Source organism: Moschus berezovskii, chromosome 3 (genome assembly GCF_049115385.1).
Source record: "Moschus berezovskii isolate FMDL1 chromosome 3, NW_MosBer_1.0, whole genome shotgun sequence".
Lineage (NCBI taxonomy): Eukaryota > Metazoa > Chordata > Mammalia > Artiodactyla > Moschidae > Moschus > Moschus berezovskii.
In genome coordinates this window covers 116,849,135-116,866,066 of record NC_142462.1, presented here as the reverse complement: position 1 = coordinate 116,866,066, position 16,932 = coordinate 116,849,135, and the positions used below count along the sequence as shown (strand labels likewise).

General features: G+C 42.1%; 1 protein-coding gene across 1 annotated transcript; it reads right to left on the bottom strand.

Annotated features, from left to right (window-relative positions):
- Nucleotides 1-475: 475 nt before the first annotated feature.
- Nucleotides 476-1,407, bottom strand: LOC129552154 (olfactory receptor 2A5). The gene has a single exon (XM_055420318.2). It carries the CDS (start codon nucleotides 1,388-1,390, stop codon nucleotides 476-478), a length of 915 nt encoding a protein of 304 aa, XP_055276293.2. The 5' UTR covers nucleotides 1,391-1,407.
- Nucleotides 1,408-16,932: the final 15,525 nt, after the last annotated feature.

The window sequence follows — 16,932 nt, the reverse complement described above, 5'->3', positions numbered from 1 at the left end:
GGGTTCGGTATCTGGGTTGGGAGGATCCCCTGGAGGAGGGCATGGCAACCCACTCCAGTATTCTTGCCTGGAGAATCCCATGGACAGAGGAGCCTGGTGGGCTGCTGTCTATGGGGTCGCACAGAGTCGGACACGACTGAAGCGACTTAGCAGTAGCAGCAACTGAAACAACAAAACCTCAAAAGAAAAGAAACTAGGCGTTAGTGTTGGGAACTGTCCCTGAGAATCGATGGCTCTCTGCCATGCACTCACCACCTCATGATTCTTCTCTCATGGCCTGTATTCTCCATGACCTTCTGCTCATGTTTGTGGTCTGCACAGAACTCCATGTTTAGGAGTTAGGAACACCATCTGATCAATATAAATTCTTAATGCCAGAGATTTAAGGCATGAGATTTTAAGGCACGTGCAGTACCATTCTCCCAAATCTCACAAAGAACAAACCTTCCACCCTCAGGACTCTCCCGGGCATCCCTCACATTAGCCTGTCCTTCCACAGCACTCTCCTAAAGGCACCCTTGACCTCTTTGTTCCTCAAGCTATAGATGAGCGGGTTCAACATGGGGTTGAAAAGACTGTAAAACAGGGAAAGGATCTTCTGCTGCTCCTCAGGGTGGCGGGACTTGGGGGCCATGTACATGACGATGGCACTGCCAAAGAAGAGCCCGACCACGCAGAGGTGGGAGGAGCAGGTGGAGAAGGCCTTCCTGCGGCCCTCGGCTGACCGGATCCTCAGGATGGTGACCAGGATGCGAGCGTAGGAGGCCAGCACCAGGCAGAGGGGCCCAACTAAGACAAACACAGAAGCAGCAAAAATGACAACTTGGTTGAGCTTAGTGTCGCCACAGGCCAGCTTGAGGACAGACAGGATTTCACAGAAGAAGTGGTTGATTGCATGAGGCCCACAGAAGGGCAGCCTCAGGACGAGACCCACATGGACCAGGGCCAGGAGGGAGCCACATGCCCAGGAAGTCACCACCAGGCTGATGCTGACTCTCCAGCTCATGATGACAGAGTAACGAAGGGGGTGGCAGATGGCCACGTACCGATCATGCGACATCACCACCAAGATGAGACACTCAGTGTGTGCAAAAGCCATGTATAGAAAGGTCTGCATTATGCATGGGACAAAGGGGATAGTGTTTTTCTTGTTCAGAAGGTTCACCAGCATCTTCGGGACATTGTTTGATGCATATGAAATATCGATGATGGCCAGGTGTGAGAGGAAGAAGTACATGGGCTGTGCAGTCTGGAGTCCAGTGAGATGAGCCCCAGGATGACCGCGTTCCCCAGAAGGGTGAGGACATAGAACAGGGAGAAGAGCCCGCAGAGGAGCATCTGCATGCTTGGGCTGAGCGGAAATCCCAGGAGAATGAATTCTGTGACCCATGTCTGATTTTCTGTCATGCCCTGAGGACAGTGCCTGTGCTGATCACAGCTGCTGCAGTGCCTGTGAGCTGAGAAACAAATGCGGGTCTGGATCAGCCATTAACAGAAAGAGGGAGTTTGTGGTGTGCACTGTGTGCTGACTCAGCTAACAATCGTTTTCAAATTCATCATGTCAAGTCTTTTAATCCACAGTAAAGCAGAAAGACTCCCGTAAATAGGATCAGCGAACACAGGGTGTAATGTATTATTTCCATTTCTACAGAATTTTATTTAACTCTGATTGCAAAGTTTATACTCATACTGTCAAGATGGCAGCCACAGAATAAATTGTTCTCTAGGAGGACTAATCATTTTATTTTTAAGGAAGGCCCATAGATACATTCCAACTAGTCCATTCTAAAGGAGATCAGTCCTGGGTGTTCATTGGAAGTACTGATGCTGAAGCTGAAACTCCAATACTTTGGCCACCTCATGAGACGAGTTGACTCACTGGAAAAGACTCTGATGCTGGGAAAGGTTGGGGGCGGGAGGAGAAGGGGACGACAGAGAATGAGATGGCTGGATGGCATCACCGACTCGATGGACATGAGTTTGAGTGAACTCCGGGAGTTGGTGACGGACAGGGAGGCCTGGCCTGCTGTGATTCATGGAGTCACAAAGAGTCGGACACAACTGAACGACTGAACTGAACTGAACTGATAGTTACATTCTCATTTTGCTTTCTTATTTCTTCAGTTTGCAAATTTTGCTCATACTTTATCATTTGATTCGCTCTTATTTTAAAGCTTGTGCAGAGTACATTGCACACAGCAGTTGCTCAATAAATGATCATGAAGTAAATACACCAATAAAACGGGATAAGATGTACAAATTCAACTTCAAGGAGGTATATTTCCTTCTGTGTTCACTAGGTTTAAAGCTTTAGCAAATGAAATTGGCACCAAGTTTTTTCTTCCTGATACTATGCAGGAAAATCTAGATTTTTCCATTCTAGGCATGAGCAGAGTGCCATCACTGATCTGGTCAGCATTCACAGAAGTGTTTATGATTTATGTTTATGATTTAGGGCAAGAATCTCTATTATGTTCCTACTCCTGTCCTATACCACCTTCTTGCAGGGCTGCTTCCCTGGTTCTAAAGAGATGTTATTCCTGGGCCCATTGCATTTCTAAAGTGCATTTGTTGAATGGATGAATGGATCGATGGTAAAGGATGGATAAAAGGCATTACTTTAGGAATAACATCCAGAGTATATACTGGAATTTAATCAAGTCTTTTGACTCTCCTTTAATTTTGGGGGTACCACTCCACCAACCATATGGCCACCTATGGTTAACAAGGTAACAAGTGTGACAGAAAGGTAGAACCTGAAATGTTCCATAGAAGTATACATCTATTACCTGACAATTCATGATATACGTGATCATTCTCAATGAGCACATTATGACCCAGCTTTGCAAATCCCAAGGCTGTCTTAAGCCCAGAAATCTGCCTGCCCATAGCTGGCCCTGAACTTCCCATTCAGTGTGCCGATTTCTGGAGTCCTTCCTTTCTCCAGATCCCAGCTTCTCTAAATGATCACACTGGGCCAAAAGCCCTTTACTCACTGTGGCACTGGTCTTAACCCAGAGATAGGTTTATATGTACAGGAAACAGCACAGAGGCCAGGAGAGATTTTGAAGATCCAAGCTGAGGCTCGGGCTCCCCTAAGCTGTCTCTGAATGAAGGGGTCTGCAGCTGTAGGAGCTATCCCCGCTTTTTTCACACAGGCGGAGGCAGGGACCGGATCCCTGCTCACTATAAGCACCAGCAGTAGAGGCTTTATGCTCTTCTCTGCCCAAGTCCTCCCAGATTGTCCCCTGAGTGTCCCTGAGGGGGAGGGGACTAGGACATACAAAACACAGACACCATCTCTAGCAGGGGAACAAAAATTGCTTAACTCTTTGTCTCCATTTCTCTGGACTCTGGGGATGGATGTTCAGGAGAAAAGAAGCTGGCAGGTGATGACTTAATACCCAGATGAATCCATGCACATGAAAGTCATGAAGTAGCAAGAACAAACAAACTCCCGGGGTCATGTTGTAAATTACACTCCCCAGGTACTTCGATGGTGGTGTGTTCCTGGGTCTCAGCCTTACCCCAGATGGATTTAGTGGGGCTGGGAGGAAGCAGAACATCATTCTTAATGATAAATTGACTTGAAATTGGCATTAATTTCTTTCTCCTTTTTGCCTAAGATAACTAAGTGAGTGTTAATAGATAAGAACACTTCTACCAACCTTCCTGCACTGTGTTGAGAAAGATGATAAGTCTTCTACAGGTTGTACCTGAAATGTGATATAGGATGTTAGGAGAAAGGAGGGAAAGAAAGCAGAGTAGAGCTGGCCTTGAAGAGGCATCTGGTAGAAGGGCAACAAATGTCTAATTCACATCCTTAGATACACTCAAAAGTTCAGTGAACCTTGTGATATAATGATGCCTTGGACTGAGGTGTTGTCTTTATAGTCACATAATAAAACAATAGAGAGTTTCTTGAAAATTCTTCTTATTGTCTCTCTTATGTGTGTCACGCCTACATATATATGTGTGTGTGTTTGTATGTGTGTCTGTATGAGTGTGTATATTTGTATATACATTTATTTATTAGGCAAAGGTTTGGAGAGAAATAGCCAAAATTCTGTTTTAAGAACACAGCCAGTTCTTTACTGAAGAGAAGAGAAGTATCGAATTGGCTAAAATGCTCATTCAAGTTTTTCTGTAAAATGAACTTTTGGGCCAGCTTAACATATGAGCAATGTGACTCTTTTTTGATTGCCTAATCAAGGATTCACAGCACATACATTTGCATGGGTAGAATAAAGAAGCTCAAGGAATAATTGTCCCAAAACCTCTGGAGGAGTGATTAGAAAAGTTTAGAAGCTTTGCATGGCTAGGAAACTAGCTGAAGAACTTAACAAGGTAAAAGAAACTGAGTACCCCAAACTGGAGAATTAAATAAAATACTGCCAAGATGGTTTCTAATTTCCACATAGTACTCGTACGTGAATATTTAATATCCATGATTACTCTTACGATCACAATAATTTAAATGTCATTCATTCATAATTCACTCATTAAATTTATATTTACTGAGTATCTGCTGTATGCGATCACTGTCCTTGACACTAAAGATTCAAACATTGGTGAGACAGTACCTTGATCTTCAAGATTCTTGTACTCTCCCAACTGAATTAGCCAGGCAAATAAACATTTAAGGAACTGTGATAGGAGTATGCTCAGTATACAATGGTGCCAGACTATTCTGAAAAGCAGTTGGGACATGCTTCATGGTAAATGAGATGCTCAAACCCTCTTCAGTAAGATGTAAGATGAATATGGCATGCCAGACTGTGCCTGAGGGTGTGAGGAGGACACAGCAAAAGAGAAATATTGGAAAGGGGACTCACAGACAAGTTTCCCTAACATGTCAGAGGCTGGACTTCATTTTAAATAATTAGAATGATATGACTAAATATGTGGTTACACTTTTTGATAAGTGGAGAGTACCGTTTAAAAGAATAAGGATGGGGACTGTGAAGCGAAGCTACCTGAAGGGTTATCACGTGAGTAAGGAGTGCCTGAGTTAAGGTGGTCGCTACAGATGTAGACAGGAGGTAATGCATATGAAACATGGAAAAGAAACACAGGTTTCAGGATTGTGACTTTTTGATGTGTGGTGAGGAGAGAAGCGGAGCCTGGATGCATCCCAGGAATCTGGCTTATATGGCTGATACAACTCAATGTCATTAAAAAAAAACAAACCCTAATTTAAAAATGGGTGAGGACCTGAAAGGGCACTTGTCCAAACAAGATGTACAGATGGCCAATGAGCACGTGAAAAGATGCTGGATCATCAGAGAAACGTAAATCAGAAAAACAACGAGGTAACATCTTACACCGGTCAGAACGGCTATCACCAAAATGGTCACAGATGAGAAGTGCTGGTAAGGATGCAGAGACAAGGGACTCCGAGTACACTGTTGATAGGAGTGTAAACTAGTACAGGAGCTAGTGGTGAAGAACCTGCCTGCCAACGCAGGAGACATAAGAGACTTGGGCTCGATCCCTGGGTTAAAGATTCTCTGGAGGAGGGCAAGGCAACCCACTCCAGTATCCTTGCCTGGAGAATCCCAGGGACAGAGGAGCCTGGTGGGCTACAGTCCACAGTGTCACAAAGAGTCGGACATGACTGTAGCAACTTAGCATACAGCACTGTAGAAAATGGCATGGAGGTTCCTCAAAAAGCTAAAAATAGAACTACCACACAATCTAGCAATTTAATTCCTATGTGTATATCCAAAACTGATTCAAATGACACAGGAACCCCAATGTTCATTGTAGGAATATTGACAATAGCCAAGATATGGGATCACCTAAGTGTCCATTGACAGGTGAATGGATCCAGAAGACTGGTCTGCCTGAACAATGGAATATTACTCATCCAGGAAAAATGGAAATTTTGCCGTTTTTAATATGAATGGATATGGAGGGCATTATTCTTAGTGAAATAAGTGAGAGAAAGGCAAATACTACATATTATAATTTACATGTTGGCATCTAAAAAGTGAGACATATAAATGGATCTAATGTAACAAATCTTCAAATGACTTACAGACATGAAGGACAAAACCAGTGGTTACCAGTAGGAAGGGAGAAGGGGTTAGAGAGAAAATAGGTGTGGGGGATTAAGAAGTACAAACTACTATGGATAAAATAAATGAGGTATAAGCATATATTATAGAGCCCAGGAAATGCAGCCAAAATTTTAAAAAACTTTGAATGGAGTACAATACAATATATAAAAATATTGGATCACTATGTTGTATATCTATAACTAATATAATATTATAAATCAACTATACTTCAGTTTTCAAAAGACCAGTATTTAAGAGATGGTGAGAGGAAGTTAATCTCCCAATGAGGGCTAAGAAAAGATAAGAGATGAGAAACAAACCAGAAAATAAGCATTAAAAAAAAACAATGAGCTATGTTATACGTTATGCCAGGGTGCAAACTATTCATTTTAATCCTACGAGTAATACTAACTTTACTTTTTAGGTACAAGAATATTCTGCATAGAGCTACACTGAAGTTAATATTTATAGACACAAGTAAATGAATCCAAAGTTACTAAGAAAAAGGCATTATCATGCTTTATGACAAACAATACTTCTTCACATCATTTTCCATTTGCCTTGATCTGTACAAGTGTGAATGTTATTCAACATGTATAGAAAATTTAAATTTCCAAAGAGACTGTTATTAAGATGTTAACCAGAAATACAATAAAAATATGCAGTGATTTCATTGTCTCCAGCCTCAAGTTTCAAGACTCTCAGGGGCTGGGAGAGGTAACACATTTTACTGTTTAGTGGCCTCCCCTTCTGCATGCTTATTATTTGGTTGCTTCCTCTTTGATATTTTAGCTATTGTTCCTCCATGTGCCTCTTATGTAGACACTTTAATGTTAATTTCTCTTGTTTGCTTATGTCTCCTCTGCCCTTCTGTTTGTTCTTGTGGATTATATACCTTTTGCTCCATTAGCTATATCAGTGGTATCTCTGAAGGAAGAAAAGACCCACATGTATGACAAAGCTTCCTTGCTCTAAAAGAGTACTTAACACTTCAAATTCTATATTTCTATCAAGTAGTTCTTCACTCTAAGAAGAACTCTAAAATAAATTGAATTTAATTCATCTAAGTTTTTACCCAAGAAACTAACCCTAGGATATTCAGGAAGCTCTTTTGACTACTAGTTGTTTGCTGGCTTATTTGGGGGGAGGTTTTTGAGAAATGGGGAAATTATTTATCTTTCCATAATAGTCTAGATCTTCTTTATTAAATTCCATCAGCATTATCTCGTCAATGTCTCTCCTGCCTGGACTGTCTATAACAAATTGAATTTGTCCTAGGTTTTTCTTCTATTTACCTTGATCCTAATCTTACTCCATTGGTATGCTTGATGGATGGTTAAGTATGAAAACCAGTGTAAACGCAAGGTCAAAGAACTCAGAAGAACTGGTCACATCAGCAAGAAATATCAGTCCTTTCCATTACCTGCTTCATCACCCAAACTTACTTCTACAGATGAGTTTAAATTAAATGGTTTTCATCATGAATTGCTTGATTGGTTCAATCAAATGTCCAGTCTGCTTTCTGCATGTGTAAGCATACACACGGGCTTCTCTGGTGGCTCAGTGGTACAGAATCTGTGTGCCAATTCAGGAGATACAGGTTCGATGCCTGGATCAGGAAGACCCCCTGAAAAAGGACATGGCAACCCACTCCAATATTCTTGCGTGGGATAATCCCATGGACAGAGTAGCCTGGCAGTCTACAGTTCATGGGGTCGCAAAGAGTCGGATATGACTTAGCCACTAAAGAATAAGAACAACAAAAGCATATACACATATGGCATAACATATGAATGCATACATATATACATTAAATCTTTGCTGATTCTTGGGGATGAGGGGGTCACTTGACACAGTTGTCAGGTTAACGAAAGCCCTGAGGTAGCCTGAGTCTGGGGATGGGGCGGGTGAGTGTATGTGCTTATGCTCCCCAGGGTAGATCTGGTCACTGCTGTAGGTCTTCCAGTTGCCAGCCAGTAGGACAGAGGCCCAAAGTCCGTACTCAAGTATGAAACTACTTGGAAGAGCCTTGCCAATCAGTGACTTATTAAAGATTTCCAAAGACCTCTCCTTCACTTCCTCCCTCCCTCAGCGTCTGCAAATGATGCTAGAGAGAGTCTAAGTCAAAAGGTGTGTGCACCTCTGAGCCTGTCCAGGGAAATCACCTTTAGGGTTTCTCAGTTTTCATACCCTTATTCCCCAAGAACCCCTGCAACTTCAGTTGGTTCGCTATAGAATCTCAAGGCGCAGGAGCCTCTTAGAGAACTCATTAAAAAAAGACACAGCTGGAAAGTTGCCTCAGGCATCTTGGCGAAGATGGAAAAAAAAAACTTTTTAATTGATCTCAAAGGAATAGAGACTACTTCAGGATCTAAAAAGTAAGTGTCAGTAAAAATCTCCTTGCGGAGTTCATTAAAACTTTGCCACTATTAATTACAACAGCGGAGCTCTCAGTGGGCAATTGCACAGGAAAGCATGGGGATGCTTGGAGTTTTGGGGAAAAGTCCTGACTGCTCACCTGTGGAGCCCCAGAGTTAATGTTTACGTGGAGTGTGGGGACACCCTCCTTGGAGACTGGGACTCCAAGTATCTTACCAATAGATTGAGCTCTTTTCCCATCCACACATTTAGATAACAGAATAATAAAGCAAACGACTGCAGTTTATTCCAGGCACACTGTTAAGACCTTTATACAAATTGTTGTGAATCATCAAAATGGCATTTTAAAGTATATATTTATTACCTGCCTATTTATAAAAGAAGCAAATCCCATCAAGCTAAATAACTCATCCAAGATCATATAAGTGGCAGCCTCCCAATTTAAAACCGATTTTGAAGCCTTTTCCATCTTTCTGTTAAGAGTCTAGTATGAGGGAGGAGGGAGGTGGGAGGGGGGTTCAGGAGGGGGAACTTATGTAAACCTGGGGCGAATTCATGTCAATGTATGGCAAAACCAACCAATATAATATTGTAAAATAATTTGCCTCCAATAAAAAATTAATTAATTACAAAAAAAAAAAAGAGTCTAGTATGAACTCAAGCACGGTCTCTCTAGACCATCTCATAGTTCTCTAATTCAGCTACTCAAACAGCTTCCCTGTATATTTATTTTTAGCCACAGTAAGGAAGACAAAACAAAGCAACATTAAAGGAAGTACGATGATAAAGAATAAAACCTAGAACTTCTTCCAACATTATTTCCATTTCAACATTTCCTGCTGTGATCACGTGTCTGTCCACATTGGTATTAACCCCAGGTCTAACACAACCATCTTTTTGCCATATATACCATTTATACACCTTTGTTTATATGTTAAATAGAATCATCTCAATAGATAGAGACCAAATTGATGCCCAATTATTCACCCCTCTTAGTTCTTCTGTGAGCCTTAACTAAGGCCCAAGGCATGGGAGAACACTTGAGGTTAATGAGCTAGTGTTTGTCTGGGTCCTCCAATAAGCAGGTGCCAAGAAAAGATTAGCTGTGCAAGGGATTTATTAGGAAAACACCATGAGGGAAAATAAGGAGCGATGGCATGAAAGCTTCAAGAGCCATTTGATATCTCTCTGATTCTTGTGATTCTGATTTCTGATTCTTTGGAGAAGGAAATGGCAACCCACTCCAGCACTCTTGCCTGGAAAATCCCATGGATGGAGGAGGAGCATGGTAGGCTACCGTCCATGGGTCGCAAAGAGTAGGACACGACTAAGCGACTTCACTTTCACATTACTTTCACTTTGATCCCTGTGATGGAGAGAAAGGAATGCTCAAGGCATGTGTATCATTTAGGGCCACAGCTGAAAACAGATGGTACTCTCAAATGTGATAATTTGAGGAACATTTAATAAAGGGACTATTTACAATGTATGTGCAGGGTGTGGGGAAACCACAAGGGAAAGTGCAAGATCCTAGGCTAGTGTCAAAACTTGAGCTATTAATACAATTTTTTATAACCTAACTTGTATGCAGAGTACATCATGAGGAATGCTGGGCTGGAAGAAGCACAAGCTGGAATCAAGATTGCCGGGAGAAACACCAATAACCTCAGATATGCCGATGATACCACCCTTATGGCAGAAAGTGAAGAGGAATTCAAAAGCCTCTTGATGAAAGTGAAAGAGGAGAGTGAAAAAGTTGGCTTCAAGCTCAACATTCAGAAAACTAAGATCATGGCATCTGGTCCCATCACTTCATGGGAAATAGATGGAGAAACAGTGGAAACAGTGGCTGACTTGATTTTTCTGGGCTCCAAAATCACTGCAGATGGTGATTGCAGCCAGGAAATTAAAAGACGCTTACTCCTTGGAAGGAAAGTTATGATCAACCTAGATAGCATATTAAAAAGCAGAGACATTACTTTGCCAACCAAGGTCTGTCTAGTCAAGGCTATGGTTTTTCCAGTGGTCATATATGGATGTGAGAGTTGGACTGTGAAGAAAGCTGAGCACCGAAGAATTGATGCTTTTGAACTGTGGTGTTGGAGAAGATTCTTGAGAGTCCCTTGGACTGAAAGGAGGTCCAACCACTCCATCCCAAAGGAGATCAATCCTGGGTGTTCATTGAAAGGACTGATGCTAAAGCTGAAACTCCAATACTTTGGCCACCTCATGTGAAAAGCTGACTCATTGGAAAAGACCCTGATGCTGGGAGGGATTTGGGGCAGGAGGAGAAGGGGACGACAGAGGATGAGATGGCTGGATGGCATCACCGACTTGATGGAGGTGGGTCTGAGTGAACTCCAGGAGTTGGTGATGGACAGGGAGGCCTGGCGTGCTGTGATTCATGGGGTCACAAAGAGTCGGACGCGACTGAGCAACTGAACTGAACTGAACTGAGACCTAAAGGAGAAGAGATTGCTCTTACTAGAGCCTGGAGACAAAAGAGGGCTGTTCAGAAAGGGTACCCTGATAGAAAGAGGAAACTTACAATAATTGGACAAGTCCATACTGATGTTGCACAAAACAATAAATACTTAGCCTCACTCGCCTCCCTCTCTTTGGTCTTTTGTCTTTGTTTCCAATGAGACAAACCCAACAAGAGGCCAGAGGGCAGTAAAGCCCCAGGATGTAGTACTTGCAGATCAGTCTTACCAGACACAGAGCAGGGCACGCAGGCACGTGTGTTCAGTTGCTCAGTCGTGTCCGATTCTTTGAGACTCCATGGACTGCAGCCGACCAAGCTCCTCTGTTCATGGGTTTCTCCAGGCAAGGATACTGGAGTGGGTTGCCATGCTCTCCTGCAGGGGATCTTCCTGACCCAGGTATCAAACCCATTCCCTGTAGCTCCTGCATTGCAGGCAGATTATTTACTGCTGAACCCAGCAAAATGATAACCAATAATTGTAAAAGGACAGAATTAGAAAATCATTGTTTTGTGGCCAGTTAATAGATGGCTCAGATGGTAAAGAATCCGCCTGCAGTGTGGGAGACCTGAGTTCGATCCCTGGGTTAGGAAGATTCCCCTGGAGAGCATGGCAACCCACTCCCGTAGTCTTGCCTGGAGAATCCCCATGGACCGAAGAGCCTGACAGGCTGCATCCATGGGGTCGCAAAGAGTCGGACATGACTGAGTGACTAAGTACAGCACAGGGCAGCACAATAATTGATTCGGGCAGTCATTAGATGCTAAAATAATTGGCTGAAAAATAATGTTAGGAGACAGAATTCTGACATAATATCCAAGATTTATGCTGCAGAATACTAGTTAATTTCAAAGTACGAAAAAGTTCCTTTACAATGGAGTAATCTAATAGAAACCATTCTACCATATTACCAAACTAGACGTTATCAGTGCTGGGGCAGATTGATGCCATGGGCCCCCTGATGTGATGCACTAGGAAGAACACAACATCATCCATGCAGCAGCCGTTAAAAAAGGTCTTATCTGGCGCTAAATGAGATGAATCTAAATTTCAGGACCCTCCACAAAGCAACCAGCCTGGACTCTTTAGAAATGTCTATGATGTTAAAGATAAAATGTCTGATCACGGGGTCACAAAGAGTCGGACACGACTGAGTGGCTGAACTGAACTGAACTGAAAGAGATAAGAAGCTAAACACAATGCATGATCTTTGATCGGATTCTGAACTGAAAAATAATCCAAGGAACCACTGATAGAAAATAATATTGTATCAATATTAAATTTTATATATTTATTTTGAGTATATATTGTATCATATACTCATATATATATATATATATATATATATATAAATGTTGTGAGCATGCAGTGTTATTCCTCTCATTAACCTCAGCATTATTAACATTGCTGCTGCTGCTAAGTCGTTTCAGCGGTGTCTGACTCTGTGCGACCCCATAGACGGAAGCCCACCAGGCTCCCCCGTCCCTGGGATTCTCCAGGCAAGAACACTGGAGTAGGACTAGATAATTCTTTGTTGTGGAGGGTTGCTTGATATATTGTAGAATAGTTAGAAGCACCTATAGTCTTCAACCAGTAGATGAATGTACCATCCCTCTCCAATTTTAATAGTTAAAAATATTTGCAGATTTTGTAATATATCCCTTGGGGACGGAGCACAAATTGCCACAGATATATGTATATCAATAGATATATATATAGATAAATAGGTAGATATCGACCTAGGTATATATCAAGAGAAAACAAGATAGATAAATGAATGACAGATAAAGATTCAGATCAGATCAGTCGCTCAGTCATGTCCAACTCTCCGCGACCCCATGAATCACAGCACGCCAGGCCTCCCTGTCCATCACCAACTCCCGGAGTTCACTCAAACTCATGTCCACAGAGTCAGTGATGCCATCCAGCCATCTCATTTTCTGTCGTTCCCTTCTCCTCCTGCCCCCAACCTTTCCCAGCATCAGAGTCTTTTCCAGTGAGTCAACTTGTCGCATGAGGTGGCCAAAGTATTGCAGTTTCAGCTTTAGCATCAGTCCCTCCAATGAACATCCAGGATTGATCTCCTTTAGAATGGACTGGTTGGATCTCCTCGCAGTATAAGGGACTCTCAAGAGTCTTCTCCAACACCACAGCTCAAAAGCATCAATTCTTCGGCAATCAGCCCTCTTCACAGTCCAACTCTCACATCCATATATGACCACGGGAAAAACCATAGCCTTGACTAGACGGACCTTGGTTGGCAAAGTAATGTCTCTGCTTTTTAATATACTATCAAGGTTGGTCATAACTTTCCTTCCAAGGAGTAAGCATCTTTTAATTTCATGGCTGCAATCAGCATCCGCAGTGATTTTGGAGCCCAAAAAAATAAAGTCTGGCACTGTTTCCACTGTTTTTCCATCTATTTCCGATGAAGTGATGGGACCAGATGCCATGATCTTTGTTTTCTGAATGTTGAGCTTCAAGCCAACCTTTTCACTCTCCTCTTTCACTTTCATCAAGAGGCTTTTGAGTTCCTCTTCACTTTCTGCCATAAGGGTAGTGTCATCTGCATATCTGAGGTTATTGATATTTCTCCAAGCAATCTTGATTCCAGCTTGTGCTTCTTCCAGCCCAGCGTTCCTCAGGATGTACTCTGCATATAAGTTAAATAAGCAAGGTGACAATATACAACCTTGACGTACACCTTTTCCTATTTGGAACCAGTCTGTTGTTCCATGTCCAGTTCTAACAGTTGCTTCCTGACCTGCATACAGGTTTCTCAAGAGGCAGGTCAGGTGGTCTGGGATTCCCATCTCTTTCAGAATGTTCCACAGTTTATTGTGATCGACACAGATTAAATATATCAAAATACCAATAATTAGCAGTTAGGAAATATAGGAGGAGATAAGGGTGTTCACTATATTATTCTTTTCAAAATTCTGTGAGTTTTAAAACTTTACAATAAAACACTGGTTAAAAACAAAAATAGAATCAAGTAAAACATTAACCAGATTGGCCGAAAGATGTAAAATGAGAATAAGACAAAGTAAGAAGCTAAGATATAAAAGAGTCTATATCTGTCAGTCTGACTCTGACCCAATTTCTTTCTCTCATCATTCACCTTGATTTTCTTTTTCTAGCCAAAGATCACCAAAAAAAAAATCTGTTCATATATTTTTTCCTATTTTTTACACTTTTAAATTATCTAGCACAGAGCAGTTAACCGGTACAGAGGTAGCCACCAAACATGGGCTGTCATTGCTACTGTGAAGCATTTAGGGTCAGCATCATCCCTACTCATGTTCTGCTTTGGATTTTAGAAGATGGTGTTCTATTTATACTATACAAATAAAATAACCCTATCCTAAGAATCAGTCTCATTAGTAAACACACCTTTCCCAGTCAGCCTGTTTGGGTCCCCTTAGTCAAGCTTTCCTTCTTCCCCTGTTTTCCAGTCTCTCTTCTCATACTGAGACTCTGAGTTTAACAAAAACATTATTCAAGCTGTTCCTTCCACATTTAAGTCTCTGGTAAGGTTATTTATTTTCAGCTAATTTTAATTCAGTCGTTTAAACTAAAGATTAATAATTTTACCAAGCTGCTTTTAAAAGAATCAGCCTAATGTGATCAAAACAGAACAAAACAAAAAAGTTACAATATGTACAACTTAATTGCCTATATTTCCTCTCCTCTGCTCACTCACTGCCATTGTCACTGAGCCCTGTGGCCACCAATAATCTCTGAAGAACAAAAATCTACAACCTGGATTTTTGTATTTCAGCTTTCCCATTCATTGAAATTCACTTACCTTGATTTTCTGACTTCCTGGGAGACTCTGTTGTTGCTAAATCATGTCTGACTCTTTGCAGCCCCATGAACTGCAGAATACCAGGCTTCCGTGTCCTTCACTATCTCCCAAAGTTTGCTCAAACTCATATCCGTTGAGTCATTGATGCCATCCAACCATCTCATTCTCTGTTGCCCCCTGCTCCTCCTGCCCTCAGTCTTTCCCAGCATCAGAGTCTTTTCCAATGAGTTGATGCCTTGCATCAGGTGGCCAACTGGAGCTTCAGCATCAGTCCTTCCAATGAATATTCAGGGTTGATTTTCTCTAGTCTTTCCATTTTTCCACCCTTTCTTCTATTAGTCTCATGTGTTTTCACTTATTTTCTCACTCTAATTACACTCCATGTTCCATCTCTTTTTAACAATGCTTTTAATAATCTCAATCCCATTGTCCTTTCTCTGAAATTGCCTGGAGAAGACAGTATTCTTAGATCAATCTCACTCTTTCCCTTCAGACTCAGGCTGAGCACTAGTGAAAAAAATGTAACTACTAGAGAAGCAGTTTCCAATATAAACTCATAATATGCAACCTTATCTAGCCATCAGCTCTACACAGCATTTTTTTCTCTAATTCTGCATACTGGTATTTAACCTTTTCCATTTTATTTGAACGTCAGAGGCCCCCACCTCCACACTTGGCCAACATTCCAAGTTACACAGGACAAATGACTTGTCTCTTTTTACAGAGCAAAAGCATAAGCCCTCACATGGAAATCCTTCACCTTCCCAACACAAAAATTTCCCTCATCCACATCTATGCTTTCCCTCTTCTTTCCTAATCAATGGAGAAAGTCTTCCCTTTAAATTAGAGCAAATTTTCTACCAAAGTACTCAATACCGTCCCTTCATTTCTCTCAAAAAACTGATGCTTTCAGGTTTCCCCTTTTTCCTCTCCATTAGCTTTCTAGCCTATCATCCCTATAGACCACGAATAAACAAACCTATCTCACCAACTACTGATCTGTCCCCTTTACTGTCAGAATTGCTGAAGGACTTTTCAACACTTGATCACTTATGATTTGCCCCCAACACAACTTTTTCACTGAAATTCCACCCAAATGATTTTAATATTACTAGTAAATGTTCAGTTCAGTTCAGTTCAGTCACTCAGTCGTGTCCGACTCTTTGCAACCCCATGAATCACAGCACTCCAGGCCTCCCTGTCCATCACCAACTCCCAGAGTTCACTCAAACTCATATCCATCGAGTCGGTGATGCCATCCAGCCATCTCATTCTCTGTCGTCCCCTTCTCCTCCCGCCCCCAATTCTTCCCAGCACCAGAGTCTTTTCCAGTGAATCAACTCGTCGCATGAGGTGGCCAAAGTATTGGAGTTTCAGCTTTAGCATCAGTCCTTCCAATGAACACCCAGGACTGATCTCCTTTAGGATGGACTGGTGGGATCTCCTTGCAGTCCAAGGGACTCTCAAGAGTCTTCTCGAGCACCACAGTTCAAAAGCATATCATTTAAAATACAGTTTCATCTTAGATTTTTTTTTTTTTATCCAGAAATCTCAAAAGTAAACAGGGGTCTTTCAGTTCTAGTAATGGGGCATGCATCTGTCTTAGGCTGTTTGGGCTGTTGTCACAAAATACCCCTGAGTAAGTGGCTTATCAACAAGTATGCATTTCTCACAGTTCTGAAGGCTGGGAAGTTCAAGATAATGGTGTCAGCAGTTTGGGTGTCTTGTGGGACCCTGATTTATATGTCATAGGCAAGCGCATTCTCACTGTGTCCTCACTTGGTGGTGAGGGCATTCTGTGGGATATTATACAGCCACTAAAGTTGGACTGTGAAGAAAGCTGATCGCCGAAGAATTGATGGTTTTGAACTGTGGTGCTGGAGAAGACTCTTGAGAGTCCCTTGGACTGCAAGGAGATCCAACCAGTCCATTCTAAAGGAGATCAATCCTGGGTGTTCATTGGAAGGACTGATGCTAAAGCTGAAACTCCAATACTTTGGCCACCTCATGCGACGAGTTGACTCACTGAAAAAGAGTCTGATGCTAGGAGGGATTGGGGGTAGGAGGAGACGGGGACGACAGAGAATGAGATGGCTGGATAGCATCACTGACTCGATGGACATGAGTTTGTGTGAACTCCAGGAATTGGTGATGGACAGGGAGGCCTGGCGTGCTGTGGTTCATGGGGTCGCAGAGAGTC

Coding starts and splice junctions, on each gene's coding strand:
- LOC129552154 (XM_055420318.2), bottom strand. CDS start 1,390: ATGGGTCACAGAATTCATTCTCCTGGGATTTCCGCTCAGCCCAAGCAT.